This window comes from Solea senegalensis, linkage group LG1 (genome assembly GCF_019176455.1).
Source record: "Solea senegalensis isolate Sse05_10M linkage group LG1, IFAPA_SoseM_1, whole genome shotgun sequence".
NCBI classification, from domain to species: Eukaryota; Metazoa; Chordata; class Actinopteri; order Pleuronectiformes; family Soleidae; genus Solea; species Solea senegalensis.
The window spans coordinates 16,383,968-16,404,407 of NC_058021.1; the positions used below are offsets into that span (position 1 = coordinate 16,383,968).

The 20,440-nt window shown below is 40.0% G+C and overlaps 1 protein-coding gene across 1 annotated transcript in view; it reads left to right on the forward strand.

Moving 5' to 3' along the window:
* obscnb (obscurin, cytoskeletal calmodulin and titin-interacting RhoGEF b) overlaps positions 1-20,440 on the forward strand; it is a 53,024-nt gene that overhangs the window by 5,658 nt on the left and 26,926 nt on the right. Inside the window, exons 5-42 of the mRNA XM_044036145.1 lie at positions 351-656; positions 746-1,012; positions 1,175-1,281; positions 1,668-1,836; positions 2,304-2,579; positions 2,664-2,945; positions 3,098-3,373; positions 3,467-3,742; positions 3,856-4,137; positions 5,154-5,435; positions 5,521-5,793; positions 5,882-6,148; positions 6,280-6,549; positions 6,638-6,904; positions 7,077-7,343; positions 7,456-7,568; positions 7,667-7,820; positions 7,897-8,058; positions 8,170-8,274; positions 9,071-9,337; positions 9,892-10,161; positions 10,251-10,517; positions 11,057-11,323; positions 11,492-11,758; positions 11,865-12,134; positions 12,213-12,482; positions 12,605-12,871; positions 13,954-14,220; positions 14,442-14,708; positions 14,880-15,146; positions 15,361-15,627; positions 15,842-16,108; positions 16,279-16,545; positions 16,731-16,997; positions 18,315-18,389; positions 18,775-18,852; positions 19,174-19,251; positions 19,942-19,998. Coding sequence (XP_043892080.1) covers positions 351-656; positions 746-1,012; positions 1,175-1,281; positions 1,668-1,836; positions 2,304-2,579; positions 2,664-2,945; positions 3,098-3,373; positions 3,467-3,742; positions 3,856-4,137; positions 5,154-5,435; positions 5,521-5,793; positions 5,882-6,148; positions 6,280-6,549; positions 6,638-6,904; positions 7,077-7,343; positions 7,456-7,568; positions 7,667-7,820; positions 7,897-8,058; positions 8,170-8,274; positions 9,071-9,337; positions 9,892-10,161; positions 10,251-10,517; positions 11,057-11,323; positions 11,492-11,758; positions 11,865-12,134; positions 12,213-12,482; positions 12,605-12,871; positions 13,954-14,220; positions 14,442-14,708; positions 14,880-15,146; positions 15,361-15,627; positions 15,842-16,108; positions 16,279-16,545; positions 16,731-16,997; positions 18,315-18,389; positions 18,775-18,852; positions 19,174-19,251; positions 19,942-19,998 — 8,703 coding nt within the window. The remainder of the gene's footprint in view (positions 1-350; positions 657-745; positions 1,013-1,174; positions 1,282-1,667; positions 1,837-2,303; positions 2,580-2,663; positions 2,946-3,097; positions 3,374-3,466; positions 3,743-3,855; positions 4,138-5,153; positions 5,436-5,520; positions 5,794-5,881; positions 6,149-6,279; positions 6,550-6,637; positions 6,905-7,076; positions 7,344-7,455; positions 7,569-7,666; positions 7,821-7,896; positions 8,059-8,169; positions 8,275-9,070; positions 9,338-9,891; positions 10,162-10,250; positions 10,518-11,056; positions 11,324-11,491; positions 11,759-11,864; positions 12,135-12,212; positions 12,483-12,604; positions 12,872-13,953; positions 14,221-14,441; positions 14,709-14,879; positions 15,147-15,360; positions 15,628-15,841; positions 16,109-16,278; positions 16,546-16,730; positions 16,998-18,314; positions 18,390-18,774; positions 18,853-19,173; positions 19,252-19,941; positions 19,999-20,440) is intronic.

Sequence of the window (20,440 nt, forward strand, 5' to 3'; positions counted from 1 at the left end):
TCCTCAGTTCCAGGTTTGGTAAATACCAATCAAATGTTTTCAAGATTTTCTTTGTTGCAGCTCTAAAATAAATTAATGTAAATACCTAATGGGAAACACATTTTGTCCTGAAATTATTTTGCTTTTAAAAATTTAAAAAAATTGTTTTCACCTCAAATAAGTGGCTAAGAAGTTGGAGCTCTGTGCAGCAAATTGTTTTATTTTGAAAATAGATTGATGCAATGTCCCCATGCACTCTTTTAACTTTAAAATATGTGAAATTGTTAAAAAAATATATGATCTGATCAAAATAATAAGTATTTTTTTTAATACTATATACTGTAAGCAGACTATCTCTCTTTCTCCTATAGCTGCAAGGAAGCATCCCCCCGATCCCCCAGTTGATGCTGTGGTGCATAACAAGACTGACTCATCCATCACCATTCAGTGGTCTCCACCTGAAAGTGATCGTCCTGTGCCAATTAAGAGTTATATTGTAGAAAGAAGGAAAATTGGCACTCAGACATGGCAGAGGTGCAATGCTGGGGAGACCCTAATTTCCACAGAGATCACCATCTCCAACTTCAAAGAAGAAGCCACCTACCAATTCCGTATCTCCGCAATGAATGATTTTGGCCAGAGTCCCTACCTGGAGGTGCCTGGAAGCTTCTACCTTGGTAAGGCTCATATCTCTGTTAATCACTATCTACTGTATGGTGTTCTTTAATGCATTCTTTTGAAATATTTGCTTTCCTCTTGCTTCCAGAACCGACAGCAGAAATCAGGAAAGGCCTGAATAACAGCACTGCATTCTCTGGCGAGGAGTTCTCTGTCTCTGTGGAGCTGTCTGCTGTTTGTTCCGGGTTCTGGTCTCTAAATGGCCGCCTCCTGCGCAGTGGAGCTGATTACCTCATCACCAGGTCCAAGACCACACACACTCTGCTCATCCGTGTCGTGACCATGGAAATGAACGGAACTGAAATCAAGTTTGTGGGCGGAGGTTCACAAAGCAGTTGTATCATGTCTGTGAAAGGTAGGTGCCTGAACATAGCCAGTTGAACTATCAGTATGCTTTTCTACATTAAAATGTAGATTTCTTGATTGTCTTTGCCTTGATTTTAAGACCTCTGGTATTTATTGCTTTTTTAAAAAGTTTAATCAATAATATATTCTTAACTAACTGCTGTATTTTTAGCTCCTCCTGTTAGGTTCACTAACAAGTCAGATGTGATGGAGGTGGTGACATGCAAGGCCCAAGCCTCTGCTCAGCTGACCGCTGAAGTGTCAGATTACGATACGCAGGTTTGCAATGGAAACACACTGCACATAATTTCCATCTTTTCCTCTTTCCTTTAATAGATTATATTAATATACAGTGTGATTACGATTCCACAATGGTGCTATAATTTGTTTTTATGCACTGTATAAATGGGGATTAAAAAATCTCAAGGATATCTAAATAAAGCTGTGACCTGCTTGCCTCTAAATGAATAGCGTGTAAATCTAGTACACCAAAATGACAGCAAACAGTTCCCATTTATATCAACTACTGTATGTTTATGTGTTGGTTAAAATAATCTGAAAAGGAGACAATTTTCTGCTTGATACCTGTCAACACAAACATTTCCATTATATCAAAGATTTATTTAACCTCTAGCATTTTCTTGATTGTGCCTGTTGTTACTCAGGTGGTTTGGATGAAGAATGGGCGAGAGTTGAAAATGGGCAAGAAGTATGAATACGTCATCACCGATCACAAGAGAATCTTGATGGTGCACAATGTCACAGAGGAAGATGTGGGCATCTACGAGTGTGTTTTAGCTGACGACAAGATGTCCCTGCAGCTCTCTCTTAAAGGTACACTCATTAAAATTAGTAAAATATGTTTTAAGGTTTTACAGATCAACAGTGTAGTTGGTGTTGATTGTTCAAAAAGCTGTGGAGCCAGTGTTTCACCATATGTTAAGTACTAAATATGTCCTGTGTGGCACAGAGATTGTTTCATGTAGCCATTAGGCTCAGTGTGTGCAGCGAGCTGTCAGGGAGACAGTTTGTCTCAGATAATGTGATATACTGGAATGTGACCAGCTCTGATTTCCACTAGCACATGCTTATACGCCATCAAACAGATGAAAGCTGTCATCATGTAGTCATCTCCAGTGGGCCTCCACATGAGCTTCACTGATTAAAAAAGAAGAAGTGAAATATCGATTTTCCAAGATATTTTAAATTGGTGCCACAGAGATTTAAAATGAATTACTCTCTTATATGGCAACCTCGATGTTTAAATATGAAAAACAAAATTCCATCTATTTTTCTTTAAGATGAACCTGCCAAGTTTCTGAACAAAGCCAGAGGTCCCATGGGAGCGTCAACGTCCCTTAAAGGAGATCTGGAACTAAGCTGTGAGGTGTCTCCTGCAAGCGCTACTGTTGTGTGGAGAAAAGATCAGGTAGAGATCACTGAGGACCAAAGAACTACCTTCATCTCCAAAGGGACTCAAAGGAAACTCATCATCAAGAATGCCAAGAAAATCGATGAAGGACATTACTCCTGTGAGACAGCAGCAGACAAAATCACATTCCAGGTCAAGATAAAAGGTAACAATGTGGTGCCTCTGTAGTGCTTTTACATTTTTGACTGGGCATCACAGGTTTAATTTTATTTTTCTGTTTTCCTCTAAGAAACTCAAGCCTTGGCGGCCTTCTCCAACAAGGAGTCAGTCCAGACGGAGGTGAAAGCCACTCTTTCCCAGAAAGCAACTCTTAGTTGCGGTGTGTCGGATAGCAAAACAGAGGTGAAGTGGTACAAAGATGGAAAGCTGTTGATTTCCAGCAGGACCATATACTCAGAAGTAAAAGGCAACACTCGTCAGCTGGTGATTGAAAAAGTTGAAAAGAGTGATGCAGGAGAATATACCTGTGAAGCTGGATGTGATAAGTTGGTTTTCAAGTTATCTGTCTCAGGTAGGACTTCTCCACTGTATACTTGATATGTAGACTTTGATAAATATTTAGGCTAAACATTCTCTTTTTCAGTATTTTGAATCGTTGTGTGTTTACAGTGTGTCTATGTTCACAGTAGTCCTAACAACATAGTAATTCTCATTTACCCTCAGAGGCCCAGTCAGCCTTCATCAACAAAGAGTCAGTTCACTGGGAGGTGAAATCCATTCTCTCCCAGAAAGCTATTTTAAGCTGTGAAGTAGCTGATACCAAAACCGAAGTGAAATGGTATAAGGATGGCACGCTCCTCACTTCCAGTAGGACAATCCATGCAGAATCGAAGGGCAAGAGTCGCCAGCTGGTTTTTGATAGCGTGGAGAAGAAAGATGTCGGAGAGTACATCTGTGAGGCAGGGACAGAGAAGTTAGCTTTTAAGATTCATGTGACAGGTAAGGGAAGTGGTTTCTATAATAAACATATTGCTCAATATTGTTTATTTGTCAGTTCTCAGTTAACAGCACCATCATGTTTTCATCCATTAGAGCCCCAGTCTTATTTCTTCAGCAAAGAGTCAGTCCAGAAGGAGGTGAAAGCCACTATCTCCCAGAAGGCTTCTCTGAGCTGTGAGGTCTCTGATTCAAAGACAGAGGTGAAATGGTACAAGGATGGCAAGGTCCTCACTTCTACCAGGGCAATCCATGTAGAGTCGAAGGGAAAGAGTCGCCAGCTGGTGATTGACAGTGTTGAGAAGAAGGATGCTGGAGAGTATATCTGTGAGGTTGGGACAGAGAAGTTGATCTTCAAACTCCAGGTGGCAGGTAGGGGCAAGGACTGAAAATGCTGCCAACTAATAAATTCAACCAGTATTTCAGATGTTAACATGGGACATGGGAAAACATTTTGTCACCAACATTCATGTTCTTCTCCATAGACACACAGATTCAGTCTGCATTCTCTAAAAAGGAGTCTGTCCAAAAGGAGGTGAAAACCACTCTCTCCCAGAAAACCACACTGAGCTGTGAGGTAGCTGATACCAAGACAGAAGTGAAATGGTATAAGGATGGCAAGCTACTCACCTCCAGCAAGACAATCCATGCTGAGTCTAAGGGCAAGAGTCACCAGCTGGTGATAGACAGTGTGCAGAAGAAGGATGCAGGAGATTACATTTGTGAGGCTGGGACTGAGAAGCTCGGTTTTACGATTCACGTGACAGGTAAGGAGCGAAATAAAACATTGTATTTCCAAATTCTGATGAAGTCACACTGCTGTCTTTTTCATACAAATAAGAAAAAAAATATGGTGGATATGTGTTCTTGATTTGTCTGTGGTCTTATTTTGTTGTTGAATTCTTAGTTTCTTTAGTTTTACAATATTTGACTAGTTTACTCAAATGTCTTAAATCTGGTGTTGCTCCCTTATCATATTAATGGCCACAATATATTAAGTTTTGTAGCCGATATGATCTACTGGGCTGCTCGCTTACAATGTCTCATATGATCTTTTTTTGGTGAGGCTGCTCTGTTCTAGTATCTAGTATCTCTAATTTGTTTTTACTCTGTGAATGTAAATGTAAAACTACATAGTTGTGTCCTCCAGCACAGTTTATTGGATCTGTATTTACGGAGTATGTTTAGTTCATCCAGAGCAGTGTTTGTTTTATGGTTTTGTGTTGTTAATTGTATTCCCTCGGTACTCCTTTACTTTTACTTTCACACAAATCTGACCTTAATCTGCTTGCCTCAGCAAAGTGTCTGTGTGGAGGAGGGTAAATGCTGTGTGATAGTTTATAACATGAAATGCTACAGAGCCGATGAGCTGCTGAGTCCCAGCAGAGCATTTCACAGATTGATTAACTGGATACTGTAAAGAGAGCAAAATAAGCAGAAGAGGACATTTGTGAAGTTAGAACAGAAAAGTATGCATTTAAAGTTCAGGTGACAGGTTTAAGGACATTAAGGCGTGGGATATATCAGATGGCATTGACAGATGAACAGCTGCAGTGCAGGATTGACATTTTTAGCTTTAATTAAATGCTGTTTTGTATAAACTGTTCTTTCTCTTATCACTCATAATTGATATTTGTGCAAATCCTTATTTTTGTGTGCAAAGATTGAGAATACAATCATTTCTTTGGGTCCCACCTTTGTGTGTGCACTGATTTTATGGTTAAACTGGTTTGAAATGAAGGTGATGCAATGCTTAACATTCAACAATACTTTCTTTTTGCAGAGATTCAGGCCAAGCCGGCCTTCTCCAACAAGGAATCCATCCAAAAGGAGGTGAAAGCTACTCTCTCCCAGAAAGCCACGATGAGCTGTGAGGTAGCTGATACCAGCACAGAGGTGAAATGGTACAAGGATGGCAAGCTGCTCCCCTCCACCAAGACAATCCATGCAGAGTCTAAGGGCAAGAGCCGCCAGCTGGTGGTTGAAAAAATTGAGAAGAAAGATGCTGGAGAGTACATATGCGAGGCTGGTACAGAGAAGCTGGTATTCAAGCTTCAGGTGACAGGTAAACTATAGTTTAAAAATCTTTTTGTTAGAAATTTGATAGGACAGCAACTAAAAAGAACATTTTATCTCTCTTTATATTGTAGATGGAGCTGTCAAGTTCCAGAAGAGGCCTGTCAAAGACACATGCACTGTTCAAGCAAGTGAACTGATAGTTTTGACCACTGAGCTGACCACAGAGAGTGGTAGTGTAAAGTGGTATAGAGATGGTGTGGAGGTCAAGGAGGGCAACAAGTATGAAATGAAAAAAGATGGACACTCTCGTTCCCTGATAGTAAAATCCACTGAAAGTAAAGACAGTGGTACATATACCTGTCAGACAGCTGATGACAAACTGGATTTCAAAGTACAGGTTAAAGGTAGGTCATAGAAAAGTTTACAACCATGTGGTAATTGCTGCATAGATATTTGTTAGTTTGATATCTAACCTCCCTCTTGTCATTTCAGATTCAGCTTTGAAGTTTGTTGTCCCCTTGAAATCTGTTGAAGTGGAGTTGGGGGGCACACTCAGCCTGATGTGTGAACTAAATCAAGCCTCAGGGGATGTTGTCTGGCACCATGATGGTCATGAAATTAAACCTGGAGGCAGGTACTGTGTCAGGACTGATGGTACCAAGCGAGTCCTCACTGTGAGTGCCATGGCTAAGGAGGATGATGGAGAATACAGCTGTGAATGTCGAAATGATAAGACCTCTGCCAAAATCTCCTCAAAAGGTATTTCATTCAGAATCTATGGAGAACGCTAGAACTTTTAGATTCACTGTTTAAACTTCATATTTCACCGTAGATTTGGTCCAGGGTTTGCCATACTTTTTAATGGAAAACTGGCTTTTCATTCTTTGCAGCACCCAGAGTTGTAAGGTTGACCACCAAACTGAACAATGTGGCTGCAGTGGAAGGAAAACAAGCCATTTTCAAGTGCTCAGTCACCCCAGCAGATCTCAGTGTGAAATGGTTCCACAACAATATACCCATCACTGCTGGACCCAAGTATAAGCTTGAGCATGGTGGCAACACTTACTCACTCACCATCATGTCTGTCACCCAGAAAGATGCTGGAGAGATTAGCATTGATGCAGAAGGCAAAAGCTGTAAAGCTACTTTACAAGTCCAACGTAAGAATGTGAATTTATAATTAAACTACTAATGTTATGTATGCAAAATAATAGATTATCCTTATTAATTTCAAATGTTCTTGATTAGATGAGCCTGTTACATTTAAGAAAAAGCTGGAAAACCTGACAGTAGAGGAGCAGAGTGAAGTGAAGCTGGAGGTGGAGCTCAGTAAGGTATCCGATGAAGTGAAGTGGATGAAGAACAGCGTCGTGCTGCAGCCTGCTGGAAACCTGGAGATTCGAGTGAATGGAGCCAAACAGGCGCTGGTCTTCAAGAGTGTGACTTATGCTGACCGTGGCATCTACTCCTGTGAAACTCTGGATGACAAGACCCAGGCTAAACTCAGCGTAGAGAGTAAGAGTTAACCATATTCATATGTCATATATGTGTGACAATAAAACTGTAGGAGCACATAACATCATTTTGTCACTCTCCACCGATGTGTGTGTTTGGATGTACATTATTAAATAACAAGCCAAAAAATCTTGCTTTTATGTTTACATGCCAATATTTCTCCACCCTTTAGTGAAGAAGATTCAGGTGGTAAAGGGCCTTAAAGAAACTAAGTCATATGAGACGGAGACAGTAACACTTGAGGTCGAACTTAGCCAGGCTGATGTTGAAGGCTCGTGGACAAGAGACGGGGCCAGATTAAAGTCAGGGGCGAACTGCAGAATCACAGCTCTGGGGAAGAAGCATGCACTCACATTGTCCAATCTCAAGAGAGAAGATGCAGGAATAATTGCCTTTCAAGCAGATGGTATCCATACATCTGGCAAATTGATTGTCACAGGTAAGGTGCAACCTTCTGTCATTTGTGTGATCCTTTGTGGGTAGAAGATTTGCTAACCAGCCTTCAAGGTACCAATGTCAACACAAGAGTCCAATGGTTGTTGATTTTACAGAGCCGCCTGCCATGATCTCCAAGCCCATTATGGATATCAGTGTTCCCGAGAAGGAGAAGGGTACTTTTGAATGTGAAGTGTCCAGAACAAATGCAGATGTTAAATGGTTCAAGGTAAGAAATTATTGATTGAAATTTGCATTGCACATTACTTTAATGAGACTAAAACAGTATCAAGAACAAAATCTGTCAATTAAATATCTTTCCCTCAGGGTGACGTGGAACTGAAACCAGGGAAAAGCATAAGCATCCACACCTTGGGCCGAAAGCGCACTTTGGTCATCAACAAATGCTCCCCTGAAGATACAGGCACTTATATCTGTCGCACCACTGATGACAACACCTCGGCCAAGCTCACCGTTAATGGTAACCTTTACTCCTGTAAGAAGGCACTTTTGTCTAAGGAACAGTATAACAATTTATATCATACATTTTCCCACAGCCCGAGATATCAAGATAATAAAGAAACTGGAGAATGTGGAGGTGATGGAGAAGGAGAGTGCTGCATTTGTCTGTGAAATCTCACATGATGAAGTGGACTGCCAGTGGTACAAAGGAAGTACTAAACTCAAAGTCAGTGACAACATTAAGATGAGACAAGAGGGTAAGGAAAAAAAACCTCATCTGCCTTTGCTTTTATGCAGTTTTGAATAATGAGTCTGAATCATGATTAAAAGTATAATCATTTTGTAAGCTGATGTGTGTCTTTATCCAGGCAGAAACTATGTACTGCTGTTCAAGTCTGTCTCCCCAGAGGACACGGGCGATATTAAATTCACAGCTGAGAAGGCCTCTTCAACTGCAAAACTCAAAGTTAAAGGTAATCAAATAAATGTATGATGCACTGAAATTTTTCACAATGCATACTGTATATTTTTACAGATGCATTTTATATAATGGTCAGATGTGGTTGCAAATGGATGTGGTTGCAAATGGATTCTGTGTTGATTTTGTCAAAGGCTCTCAGGAAATTGCAAAGAAATTCTCATGCACATGTCAATGTGTCTGAAACTTTCTGATTCTGAATCAGAATGCTGTAAATTATTTTGATGCCATAACCAAGTCAGATATTGTTTAAATCTTCAAAATTATCAGATGAATTTCTAAATTGATCTCAGTTTTATTCAGTGTCATTAAGGCCTAACAAAGCAAGCATATCTCCTTTGTTATCTTTCTATCTGAGGTTTGTATCTCAGAGGTTTTGTCGTAAAGCTTTCTTTCTTGACCCATCAAAGCTAAGCATCTCTGTGATGGTTCAATTAAATTATTGGTCAGAGAACTGAGAGAAAAATAATCTACCTACAGTTATGATAAAGGTAAAAAGTGCACAAAGCAGTCAGTCCATCAGCAAATGATATATATAAAAATATGACTGTCACACAGTAATTCCTATGCAATGTAATCTGTTTTAGTTTCTGCAAAAATTGTTGGAATTGATGATGCCTCAATATCATTAATGGCCATTATATTTCAGGCTCATTTGCTCTGGCATAATTCAAGTATGCAGACTGCCTGTGTTATATTGCCCTAAAGCAAGGCTTTAGCATCTGTAGCAGTTATTGTTTGTCCTTTGCATAAAAAATGTTTTCATTGATCTGGTCTTATTGTTACCATAGAGCTGCCTGTCACGTTTGTGAAGAAACTCAGGGATAAGATAGCGATGTATAAGCATCGTGGTTATCTTGAATGCCAAGTGTCACGTGCCAGTGCAAAAGTGAAGTGGTACAAGAACAAGGCCGAAATTAAACCCAGCAAGAAGTATGAGATCACAAGTGAGGATATCTACCGAAAACTCACCATCAACGATGTGGATGCCGGGGATGAGGACACATATACCTGTGATGCCACTGACGACAAAACATCATGTAAACTGCTTGTAGAAGGTAACATGATGAAGATGGCAAGATTAATTGTAAACTTAGTGTGAGGGTTATTATTTGTAAGGCATTTTTCTGTATGACTTTGTAAATACATATACATACTCACAGCATTTACACAAAGCAGGCCATCAGACTGAAGAGGTATTGAAAATGCTTAGTATCATACTAATGACAAGTCAATTTTATTTATATAGACCAACATCACAAACACAGTTTGCCTTAAATGGCTTTACAGCAAGTGACCCCACTAACCTCCACTAAAACTCTTCTACGGGGAAAAAATAGGGAGTAACCTCAGGAAAAGCCACAGAGGAGGGAGCCCTCTCCCAGGATGGACAGACATGTAGTTGGTATTGCATGTACAGAAACGAGTGGAAACATAAATCACAGAAATTTTGTCTGTCCATAATATTTTATAATAATCTGATCTACTATAGAAATGAACATAAGAATTTATATTATTGATAGATGACAGTATTAAACAGTGTATTAACACTTTGTATGAAAACATTTAATTGGATTTTAACTAAAACATTTTTTCCCTTTGACCCCTCCAGAGCAGTCCATCAGCATTGTGCGGGAGCTTAGTTCAGTAGAAGTGACAGAACCCTTTGCAGCTGTTTTTGAAGCTGAGATCAGCGTGGAACTGGTAAAACCTCCTACATGGACTCTGAATGGAGTTGCTGTGCAGGAGAGTGCTGATGCAGAAATGGAGAGAGAGGGCATGATGCACCGTCTCACTTTCAAAAAGACCAAAGCATCAATGACGGGACCTGTACAATTTACAGCTGGGAAGAGCAAATCTCTTGCCCAACTCACAGTAAAAGGTACATGCGATCAATACACTACATGGTTTTAATCATTCATTCAATCTGACATTCAAAATTCTTAATCACATACTTTATCTCACAATCAGAGCGCCCACTTGAGATTGCAGAGCCCATCAAGGACGTGAAAGCAAAGGAGAAAAGTGCAGCCCTGTTCAGCTGCAAGTTTTCTGCATCTCCAAAAGAGGTTACATGGTTTAAAGGCCAGGTTCCTCTGGCAGCATCAGACAAGTATAACATGAAGCAAGACGGTACAAGGGCTCAACTCACCATTCAAAACCTAACAGAGGAAGACAGTGGAGAGTACCGCTGTCTGTCCGGACCTGCAGAGACCAAAGGCAAACTTACTGTTGAAGGTATAGTGTACATCTTTGTATACAGGCTTTACAGCTCATCAGGGACTCTGACAAGGTAGCCCACAAAAACACAAAGGCATTGTGACGTAGTGGAAATACTTAAATAAACTAAATACAGGTGACCAGAAACAACCCAATATATCCCAATATAAGAGGAAGCACAGAAGCATTGATTGATGTAGGTGAGTAGGTTTATTCTATTTATCCCAAAACTGGGACATTATTGCAGAGGTTTCAGGCACTTAACAACTTAAAATATAAGAAATGGAAATTAGATAAAAACTAAATGTATGTGAAAAACAAAATTACATGAAAATACAAAAAGTTTTACAAGTGGAAGAAAACTATTAAAATAAAACAAAATATAAGACATTAAAATTGCATGGTAATGAAAAAGTAAGAAATAATTTAAGAAGCAAGACAGATTGTAACACAAAGTACCACAGCTGCATATTTTGTCATTAAAACACTATAAATAATTTGTTTTGGTTTTTGAAACGAAGCGATCCTTCAATTGAATCTATATTTCTTCCTTGTAGTGCGTGAAATTAAAATCACCAAGCACTTGGCAGACACAGAGGTTGATGAAGACAACGATGCAGTGTTTGTGTGTGAGATTAACTATGCAGATGAGGAGGCACAGTGGTTCCTGAAGGATAAGGTGCTCTTCACCAATGAAGTCAACACCATCACTCATGAGGGGAAGGTTCATAAGCTCATGCTGAAGAACTTGGCACCACAGGATGGGGGCACTATCACTTTTAAAGTACGCAAGGTTAAAGAGTCTGTTACACTCAAGGTTAAAGGTAAGAACTTTTACTAACTGTGTTTACAAAAATGTTTTTGTTTATCCCTGTGATAGAATTACTATGTTAAAATCAATTCATTGCCAGAAGCCAAAATGATCTGATTCCTGGGACTTAAAAGTTGTAAACATGGTACAATCATAATCCATGCTCTCAATTCCCCCATAGAGAAGCGTGCTGTCTTCCTCAAGTCTCTAGACGATGTCATAGGTGAGGAAAAAGGTATGATAACTCTGGCGTGTGAGGCGTCCAAGCCCAGAGTTTCTCCCACATGGAGAAAAGAGGGTAAAGTCTTGAAGGCGGGGCCAAAGTATGAGCTCCTTCACACAGGAAAGTCTTTGGGACTGATCATCAAGGATGTCACCAAAGACGACGCTGGGGAATACATGTGTGATCTGGGGACTGAAGTTTCTAAAGCAAAGGTCACTGTAAGAGGTTGGTGCCATTGTTTGAGATGAACAGTTCTACAGCTTTAGCTTGAATACATAATATGGTTTTATTTGGCATCTTCACCACTTGATGTTCTCTGTCTCAAATGTAGAGATAGGTATTGGAATCACCAAGTGGCTGAAGCCAGCTGAGGTGAATGAGGGAGAGACATGCAGCTTTGAGTGCATCCTGTCTCGTGAGAACACTGACGAGTGCTCCTGGACTCTTAATGGCCAATCCATTTCAAATGGAGGCCGTTACAAAGTCACCAGCAAAGGCCGCAAGTACATGCTAACAATTAAGGATGTCACCCCATCTGATGCCGGTGAGGTGGTCTTCAACATTAAAGACTTGAGCTCCAAAACCACATTAACAGTGGAAGGTAAGCTGTATATCAATTTTTAAGAGGTTTTAAAAGGTTTTTATTTTGAAATTAACATGCCGTATTCCCTCATTGCAGGCAGAGCTTCATCTGTGTCCAAAGGACTACAAAATGTTAGTGCTGTTCAAGGAGAAGATGCTGTATTTACCTGTGAGGTAACACAGGCTAGCTACACTGTAAGGTGGGCAAAGGAAGACAAAGCCATCAAAAAGAGCCAGAAGTATGCCATCAGCCAAGAAGATAAGGTCATGAAGCTCACCATTCATGATGTCTCTGCTCAAGACTCTGGAGAGTACATCTGTGAAGTCGTTGGAGGTGCAACAACCAAAGCCCAACTGGAAGTCAAAGGTAAGACTCTTATTCGCTATTAGTACAGTTTTCATCTTTGAGTCTATGTGCAAGAGACTAAACTATAACAACAGTGATCAAGATTGTTGCTATATTTGAAAAATTACAACCTCTTTTTTCAGATCCCATCCATAAATTCATTAAACCATTAAAAGACAGCCAGGCGGATGAGAAAAGTTGCGTGACTTTGCAGTGCGAGACGGCTCAAATCCCATCCACAGTGATATGGCTTAAAGGTCACACAGAGCTCAAGTCAGGAGGGCGATATGAGATGTCCCAGAAAGACGGGTCCTTAACGCTCACCATCAGACACTTGGAGGAGGAAGACACTGATATCTACACTTGTGATGTCGTCACTGCAAAGAGCATGGCAAAGGTGACAGTCAAAGGTAAGGACTAATAACTCTGAAAACGTAATCAGGACTTAGTGTGGAAGAAAATAGTTAATGTTAAGTTATATAACTAACCAGGTGCCTTTTTTCATTCAATTTAATATAATACAATTAATGTTCATACGTTTAGCATGTGGGATTTTATGGAGCTGTATGAAGTCCACTGTACAAATCTACATAGAGTGCATATTTGTTAAAATGCTATTGACAAATTGTTACTGCATTTATTGTGTTTCCCCATTGAATATGGTTCTCTTTGTCTTGCTTTGTGAGCATATTACCAAAGGATCTTTGGTTGTGTGTTGGCACTATTTCTGTCCTCCTTGTCTTGGGATTATTATGACTGAGAGACTATGCACATCCTCAAATTATAAATGGCATCCATTAGCATTTACAAATATTTCCAACCGACATGTTCCCAAATGTATTGTCTGATTATGCAAACACTGCGTCTGGCATAAATTAATATATGTTTGTAATGTTCTGTGCAATTTGAACAAGGATTTTATCCCAAGTTTTTTCATCAAAAAACAACATAAGTCAACCTCACGTAATGTTTGGGTTCTGAAGGCCAACTATCTGCAACAGGAGCTATGTCATCATTCATCAGCTTTGCCACAAATCACTTTCCATCTACCATCACAGTCCAACCACATACAACACCCTTTTTACATAATCAACTCAATGTTGATTTTATTTTAGCCCTGCCTGCCAGTTTTAAAGAAAAACTCAAGAATCAAGACACAGAAGAAGGGGAGACAGTCACGCTTCATTGCGAGTTATGAAAGCCTGCAGCCAACACTCAGTGGAGGAAAAACTCAGAGATTCTCAAATCTGGAGAGAAGTTTGAGATTAAGCAGAAGAAAACGTCTTTGGAACTTAACATTAAGGATTTGAAGGTTGAAGATAGTGGAGAGTACTCTTGTGTGTGTGGGGACCAGCAAACATTTACTACTGTTAAAGTTACTTTACTGCAAAGTTTTGGAAGGTTTTATACTAGAAACAAATGTTTACGTTCTATTTGTTAAAAGTGTTCCATTTGTCCCTAATTAACGTTTAATGAACACTTGGTTGTACAGCATTGCCACCGACCTTCACACAGAGCCTGAAGAACCAAGAAGCAGAGGAGGAAGCCAGTGTTACTTTGAGCTGTGAGCTCTCTAAAGCTGGAGTCCCAGTGGAGTGGAGGAAGGGATCACAGGTCCTGAAGTCTGGAGAAAAGTATCAGATGAAGCAGAAGGCATCTATGAATGAACTTCTCATCAACAAGGTGTTGCCAGAAGACAGTGGAGACTACAGCTGTGTGTGTGGAGACCAGAAGACCACAGCAAGCCTCAAGGTCAAGGGTATGAGGAAGAGTTTCAGATACCCTCTTTGTGTCACAATTTTATAAGATCACTGTTTTTTATGTACATATTTACACTCTTCTGAGTCTGTTTTTTATCATGGCTTGCAAATTGTCAGTGTTTGTCTATTGTTTCTTGCTTGTGCTTGGTTTGTACCATTTTCATATGAACATATTTATGCCATGACATGCTGCTAATGCTAACCAATTAACAACACTCAGCCCAACCAGTGACCTTCAAACAGAAGTTGGAGAGCCAGGAAGCAGAAGAGGGAACCAGTGTTACCCTGCGCTGTGAGCTCACTAAAGATGGAGTCCCAGTGGAGTGGAAGAAGGGATCACAGGTTCTGAAGTCTGGAGAAAAGTACCAGATGAAGCAGAAAGCCTCTGTGAATGAACTCATCATCAACAAGGTGTTGCCAGAAGACAGCGGAGACTACAGCTGTGTGTGTGGAGACCAGAAGACCACAGCCACCCTCAAGATCAAGGGTAGGATGATATTAAAGAGTTGGATGTTTTAAACTGACACATTGTTTGTGTAGTCAGCATGACATTCTGAAATTTATCACGTCAGTGTTTGTGTTCCGTTTCTTTGCTTAACATTTTTCAAAAATGTGTGATAGCACAATGTTGACCACTAACCAATGAATAAACACTCAGCCCAACCAGTAATCTTCAAAAAGAAGTTGGAGAGCCAGGAAGCAGAGGAGGGAGCTGACATTACTCTGAGCTGTGAGCTCTCTAAAGATGGAGTCCCAGTGGAGTGGAAGAAGGGAGCACAGGTGCTGAAGTCTGGAGAAAAGTACCAGATGAGGCAGAGAGCATCTGTGAATGAACTCATCATCAACAAGGTGTTGCCAGAAGACAGTGAAGACTACAGCTGTGTGTGTGGAGACCAGAAAACAACAGCAAACCTCAAAGTCAAGGGTATGAGGAACATTTTTCAAATAGCCTCTTTGTGTCACAATTTTATAAGATCACTGTTTTCTATGCACATAGACACTCTGGAGTATGTGTGACTTCATGGCTTGCAAATTGTCAGGGTTTGTCTATTGTATCTTGTGCTTGGTTTGTACTATTTCCATAGCAAAATGTTTACACTGTGGCATGCTGCTAATGCTAACCAATTAACAACACTCAGCCCAACCAGTAATCTTCAAAAGGAAGTTGGAGAGCCAGGAAGCAGAGGAGGGAGTCAACATCACTATGAGCTGTGAGCTCTCTAAAGCTGGAGTCCCAGTGGAGTGGAAGAAGGGATCACAGGTCCTGAAGTCTGGAGAAAAGTACCAGATGAAGCAGAAGGCCTCTGCGAATGAACTTCTCATCAACAAGGTGTTGCCAGAAGACAGTGGAGACTACAGCTGTGTGTATGGAGACCAGAAGACCACAGCCAGTTTGAAGGTCAAGGGTATGAGGATTATTTTCAAATACCCTTTTTGTGTCACAATTTTACAGGATCACTGATTTGTATGCACACATTTAGACACTTTGGAGTATGTGTGACTTCATTGCTTGCAAATTGTCAGTGTCTGTCTATTGTATCTTGTGCTTGGTTTGTACTATATCCATATCAACATATTTATACCATGACATGCTAATGCTAACCAATTAATAACACTCAGCCCAACCAGTGACCTTCAAACAGAAGTTGGAGAGCCAGGAAGCAGAGGAGGGAACCAGTGTTACTCTGCGCTGTGAGCTCACTAAAGATGGAGTCCCAGTGGAGTGGAAGAAGGGAGCACAGGTGCTGAAGTCTGGAGAAAAGTACCAGATGAGGCAGAGAGCATCTGTGAATGAACTCATCATCAACAGGGTGGTACCAGAAGACAGCGGAGACTACAGCTGTGTGTGTGGAGACCAGAAGACCACAGCCAGCCTCAAGATCAAGGGTAGGATGATCTGTTTTTCAAAACCTGATACCTGAGTTAAACTGACACATGAATTGTCGAGTCAGCATGGCATTATCAGTGTTTGTGTTCTGTTTTTTTTTACTTTCCATTTTTCAAAAATAATGTGTGATAGCACAACGTTCACCACTAACAAATGAATAAACACTCAGCCCAACCAGTGACCTTCAAACAGAAGTTGGAAAGCCAGGAAGCAGAAGAGGGAACCAGTGTCACTCTGCGCTGTGAGCTCACTAAAGATGGAGTCCCAGTGGAGTGGAAGAAGGGATCACAGGTTCTGAAGTCTGGAGAAAACCGCCAGATGAGGCAGAGAGCATCTGTGAATGAACTCATCATCAACAAGGTGGTACCAGAAGACAGCGGAGACTACAGCTGTGTGTGCGGTGATCAAAAGACTGTAGCCAGCCTCAAGATCAAGGGTAGGGCAATTTTTAAAGAATTGGTTCTTGAAATCTTTTACAGAACCACTTTATATTCACACAGATTGAGACATGTTTGTTTTGGAGTCTATATCATATGTATTGTTTTTTTGTGTTTGACCATTTATTTGTGTATTTTTGTATGTTATGGCATGCCCTTGATGCTAACCAATAACAATGCTTAGCCCAACCAGTGACGTTCAAACAGAAGTTGGAGAGCCAAGAAGCAGAGGAGGGAACCAGTGTCACTCTGTCCTGTGAGCTCACTAAACCTGGTGTTCCAGTAGAGTGGAAGAAGGGAGCACAGTTGCTGAAATCTGGAGAAAAGTACCAGATGAAGCAGAAAGCCTCTGTGAGTGAACTCCTCATTAACAAGGTGGTGCCAGAAGACACTGGAGACTACAACTGTGTGTGTGGAGACCAGAAGACCACAGCCAGCCTCAAGATCATGGGTACGAGGATTAGTGATTTGAACCTCTACATTACATTAAGATGTGTCTTTACAATGTTATCTAAAAACTTTTCCCATTTTGTGTTGTTACATACATTTCCACCTTAGTCACTATAGAAAATCTAATATTTAGATGTAATCTTTATTGACTTGCAATGATGTTAAATTTATAGGAAAATATAGTGATAATATGATCTTTCGGCACTTGTATTGAAGATTCTTTTTAGTGTTTTGCTGATTCATCCAAAGTCAACTTCCTAGGTTGATATAACATCAGACTGCTTCCCACACATTATATCACTTCTCTGCAGTTTGAATTTTGGAATGTTTTTTATTGCTTTGCCTTCAGTGTTTTTTATTGTACATTCAAGAAAACAACCACAGAAAGGATGCAGTCAAGAACTCGGGGTAATACCTAGTTAGTCCTTTCCACATGACGTAGGTGTAGGTCATTTGTCTTGCTCATTGCTAGCTTTTTTGTGTGTCTTTTGTTATGAATTTCCTTTTTTTTATAGTGGTGTGGATGAGTGATATGTGTTTGCTGGTCTGTAAAACATTTTGTCTTTGTAATCAGACAAGATGATCTTTTGTACTGTAGTTATCAGCTTGTGTTATCTGCTAATTGCTGAGGCAATATTTAGTTTTTAGTAATTATTGTAAATTACTATAGATCACTTATTCCCAGAGACTGGGTCAGGACCCTTACATGGTTGTGGGAGATTTATTTTGAGGTTGCAGAATAACTTTGCAGGTATGTTTACCAGCCTTTCACTCGAGATTTTCAAAATAACACATAAATGTAGTTGTGAATTATTTATCAAATATATATACGATGTGGACAAAAGTATTCGGCCACTGTTAAGTATTGAATGTAGATCTTTCAATCAGGCTTTGGGTTAGACTGGCCCGCACAGAGCCCTGATCTCATCCCCATCAAGCACCTATGGGATGAAGTAGATAACGAATGAATGGGCTCAAATTCCCATAGAATTTTGAAGCTGCAACCAGGGGACCAACTCCATACTAAAGTCCTGTATATGTTTTTGAACACGTCAATACACCTGTCCATGGAATGGTCAGGTGTCTGAATACTTTAGTCTATATAGTGTATCTCTTGAAATGTCTGGCTTACCTATTTAAAATAATATGATGATGTTACAGAATGGCAGTAAAATAGTCAGAAACCTGATATTTTTGCTGTTGTTACGGAGATTGTTTGTCATGCTTAAAAAGTGGGTCTTTACATATAAAGTTGGGGAAACACTGCAGTACATGACTGAGCATGTTGCAGCATTCTGAATACATTGTTCTCTCATAGCTGCAAAGCTGTCAGCTCCTCTTTCACCTGCTAAACTGGAAACGACAAGGCAGGACACCAAGGAAACAATGGGAGGTATGAAAGGAAGATGGCAACATGCCGTATGTGCTCTGTCTATCTTGATAATGGCCTTTGTGGTGTCATGTGCAGCTTTCCTGTATGTTGATGCTCGTACACTAGGAGATAAAAGTCTCCCTGTGGTGTCAAGTCTTGTTTACAGGATGTTATCAGAATTGTGTTGTTTGCTTCAGTGGCGTCAAAAGGTTGCTTCTGTCTGATAATAGCACGGACTTCAAATTTTCGTTGCCGGTAGCATGTTAGTTTGAGAATGTTGTTGGCTTTGTGCCTAATTTATTTATGCGTGGCATTTTTTTGTGTTTCAGTTTCAGAGATTGAACGTCTATTCATTTAAATGTTGATGGTCACTTGTTGCATTTCTATGTCAATGTCATACTTTCAGCCAAGACCATTGAAGTTTCAACCATAGCTGTTAAAGACAAGCACACATCCATGCAAGAGATACATGAAAAAGTAGAAGGTAATATTCTGAACTGTCAGTCTTACTTTTTTTTTTTGTTTAGCCCATTTGTATTTGCCATTGGCTTGTTGGCTTTAATTGTGTCTTGTTGCTTTAGGGATTGATTTGAGGCGTATAATGGGTTTACTCTACTGCTATTTGTATAACATAACTGCACTATTTCATCTTCCTGCTGGTAAACGTAAACGATCTTGGTCTCTGGGTGACTGTCTTATTGGTAAAGATATCCATGTTCTTATCAGCTGCTTTTTTAACCTTTGAGAACCCATTAACTGTTAGAGTAGATTGTCACATTTACTAATATTGTGTTCAATTTAATAGTGGTGACTCTACAAACTACAGGACAGACTCCTCAACATCAGCTCCTTCTACAGGAGAGTCACAGAGATTCACAGGAAGGTAATTAAACATGTATGCATGGCTTTTGTTGGACACGGTGCTATCTGTTAATAATGGTGGTGTGGTGGATTTATTTGGGATATAATTTCTTGCTTGTAGAAAAACACTTAAAACCACAGAAGTGGAAAATAGAGAGGCAGCAGGCAGTTCAATTTGGATTTACAGTCTGTGCAGCTTGTTGTTTTGCCTCGAGAATGTTTGAAACATATAAAGAATGTGGCTTTTATGTTTTTATCAGCTCTCATATGTTGCTGTTCTGTCAGGTCTCTTTTTGTGTAAATGTGTTTTCAGTTGTTTTAATGCTTTGCTGCAAGTGTGTATTTAGGCCTATTTATGGTGTATGTTAATGTCAGTACTCCGTTAGTTTGTGTTTCACTTGTCGTTAATGATCTGTGAAAGAATAGTGAAGGAGCCTGTAATTGTTTTCTCTTGTATCTTTATTGATTTTGACATTTGTTTTGAGATATGACTTTAACTCCCAGTGACACTTCCTGGGAGAACACCAGCATCATGTGTGCAGCAATGTCACAAAATGTTTTTTGTGACATTGCTGCATACAGGCGACACTGAAGTGGGTTTAATGGGTTGTGTTTGACTGTGTGTGCTTTATTAGCGCTTGTTGGCAGTTGTCTTCAGGTTATTGGACTCACAAGAGCAAGATGGTGAGATTAATGTTGTGTCTTATCACAGTTAAGAAGACTGATGCTGCAGTATCTATGAAGCAGTGGGCCACAGGGACATTTAAAGGTACGCAAAGGGTTTGGACTTCTTTGCTTCCTGCCTCTTCTTCATTTCCTGTCACCGCTGCTTATATTTTTCGTTACCAGATACTCATGGTCTTGTTCTGTTGTCTTGGGTGTATTACGCTTGACATACTGTTTGTTTGGCTTTAGCTTATTTCTGTCGGTTTGCAAGCAGTTAGCAATAGACTGAAATAATATCGAGCAAAGATATTTTAAGGTTAGATTTACATAATGTCACAATATGAATAGGGAAACATTGTATAGTACTTGTTTTTTGTATTGGTTATAGTATCTTGCTAAAGCTGCTGTTGTATTTGTCTTTGTGCTACAGTTGGCTGTGTTTTGTTGCCATTTGGTGGAAGTGTCATTGATATATTGTGGTTAATAAATGTTTACAAAGGCTTCGTTTATAGCGATAGTATAGATCCATTTCAGCAGTATGTAAT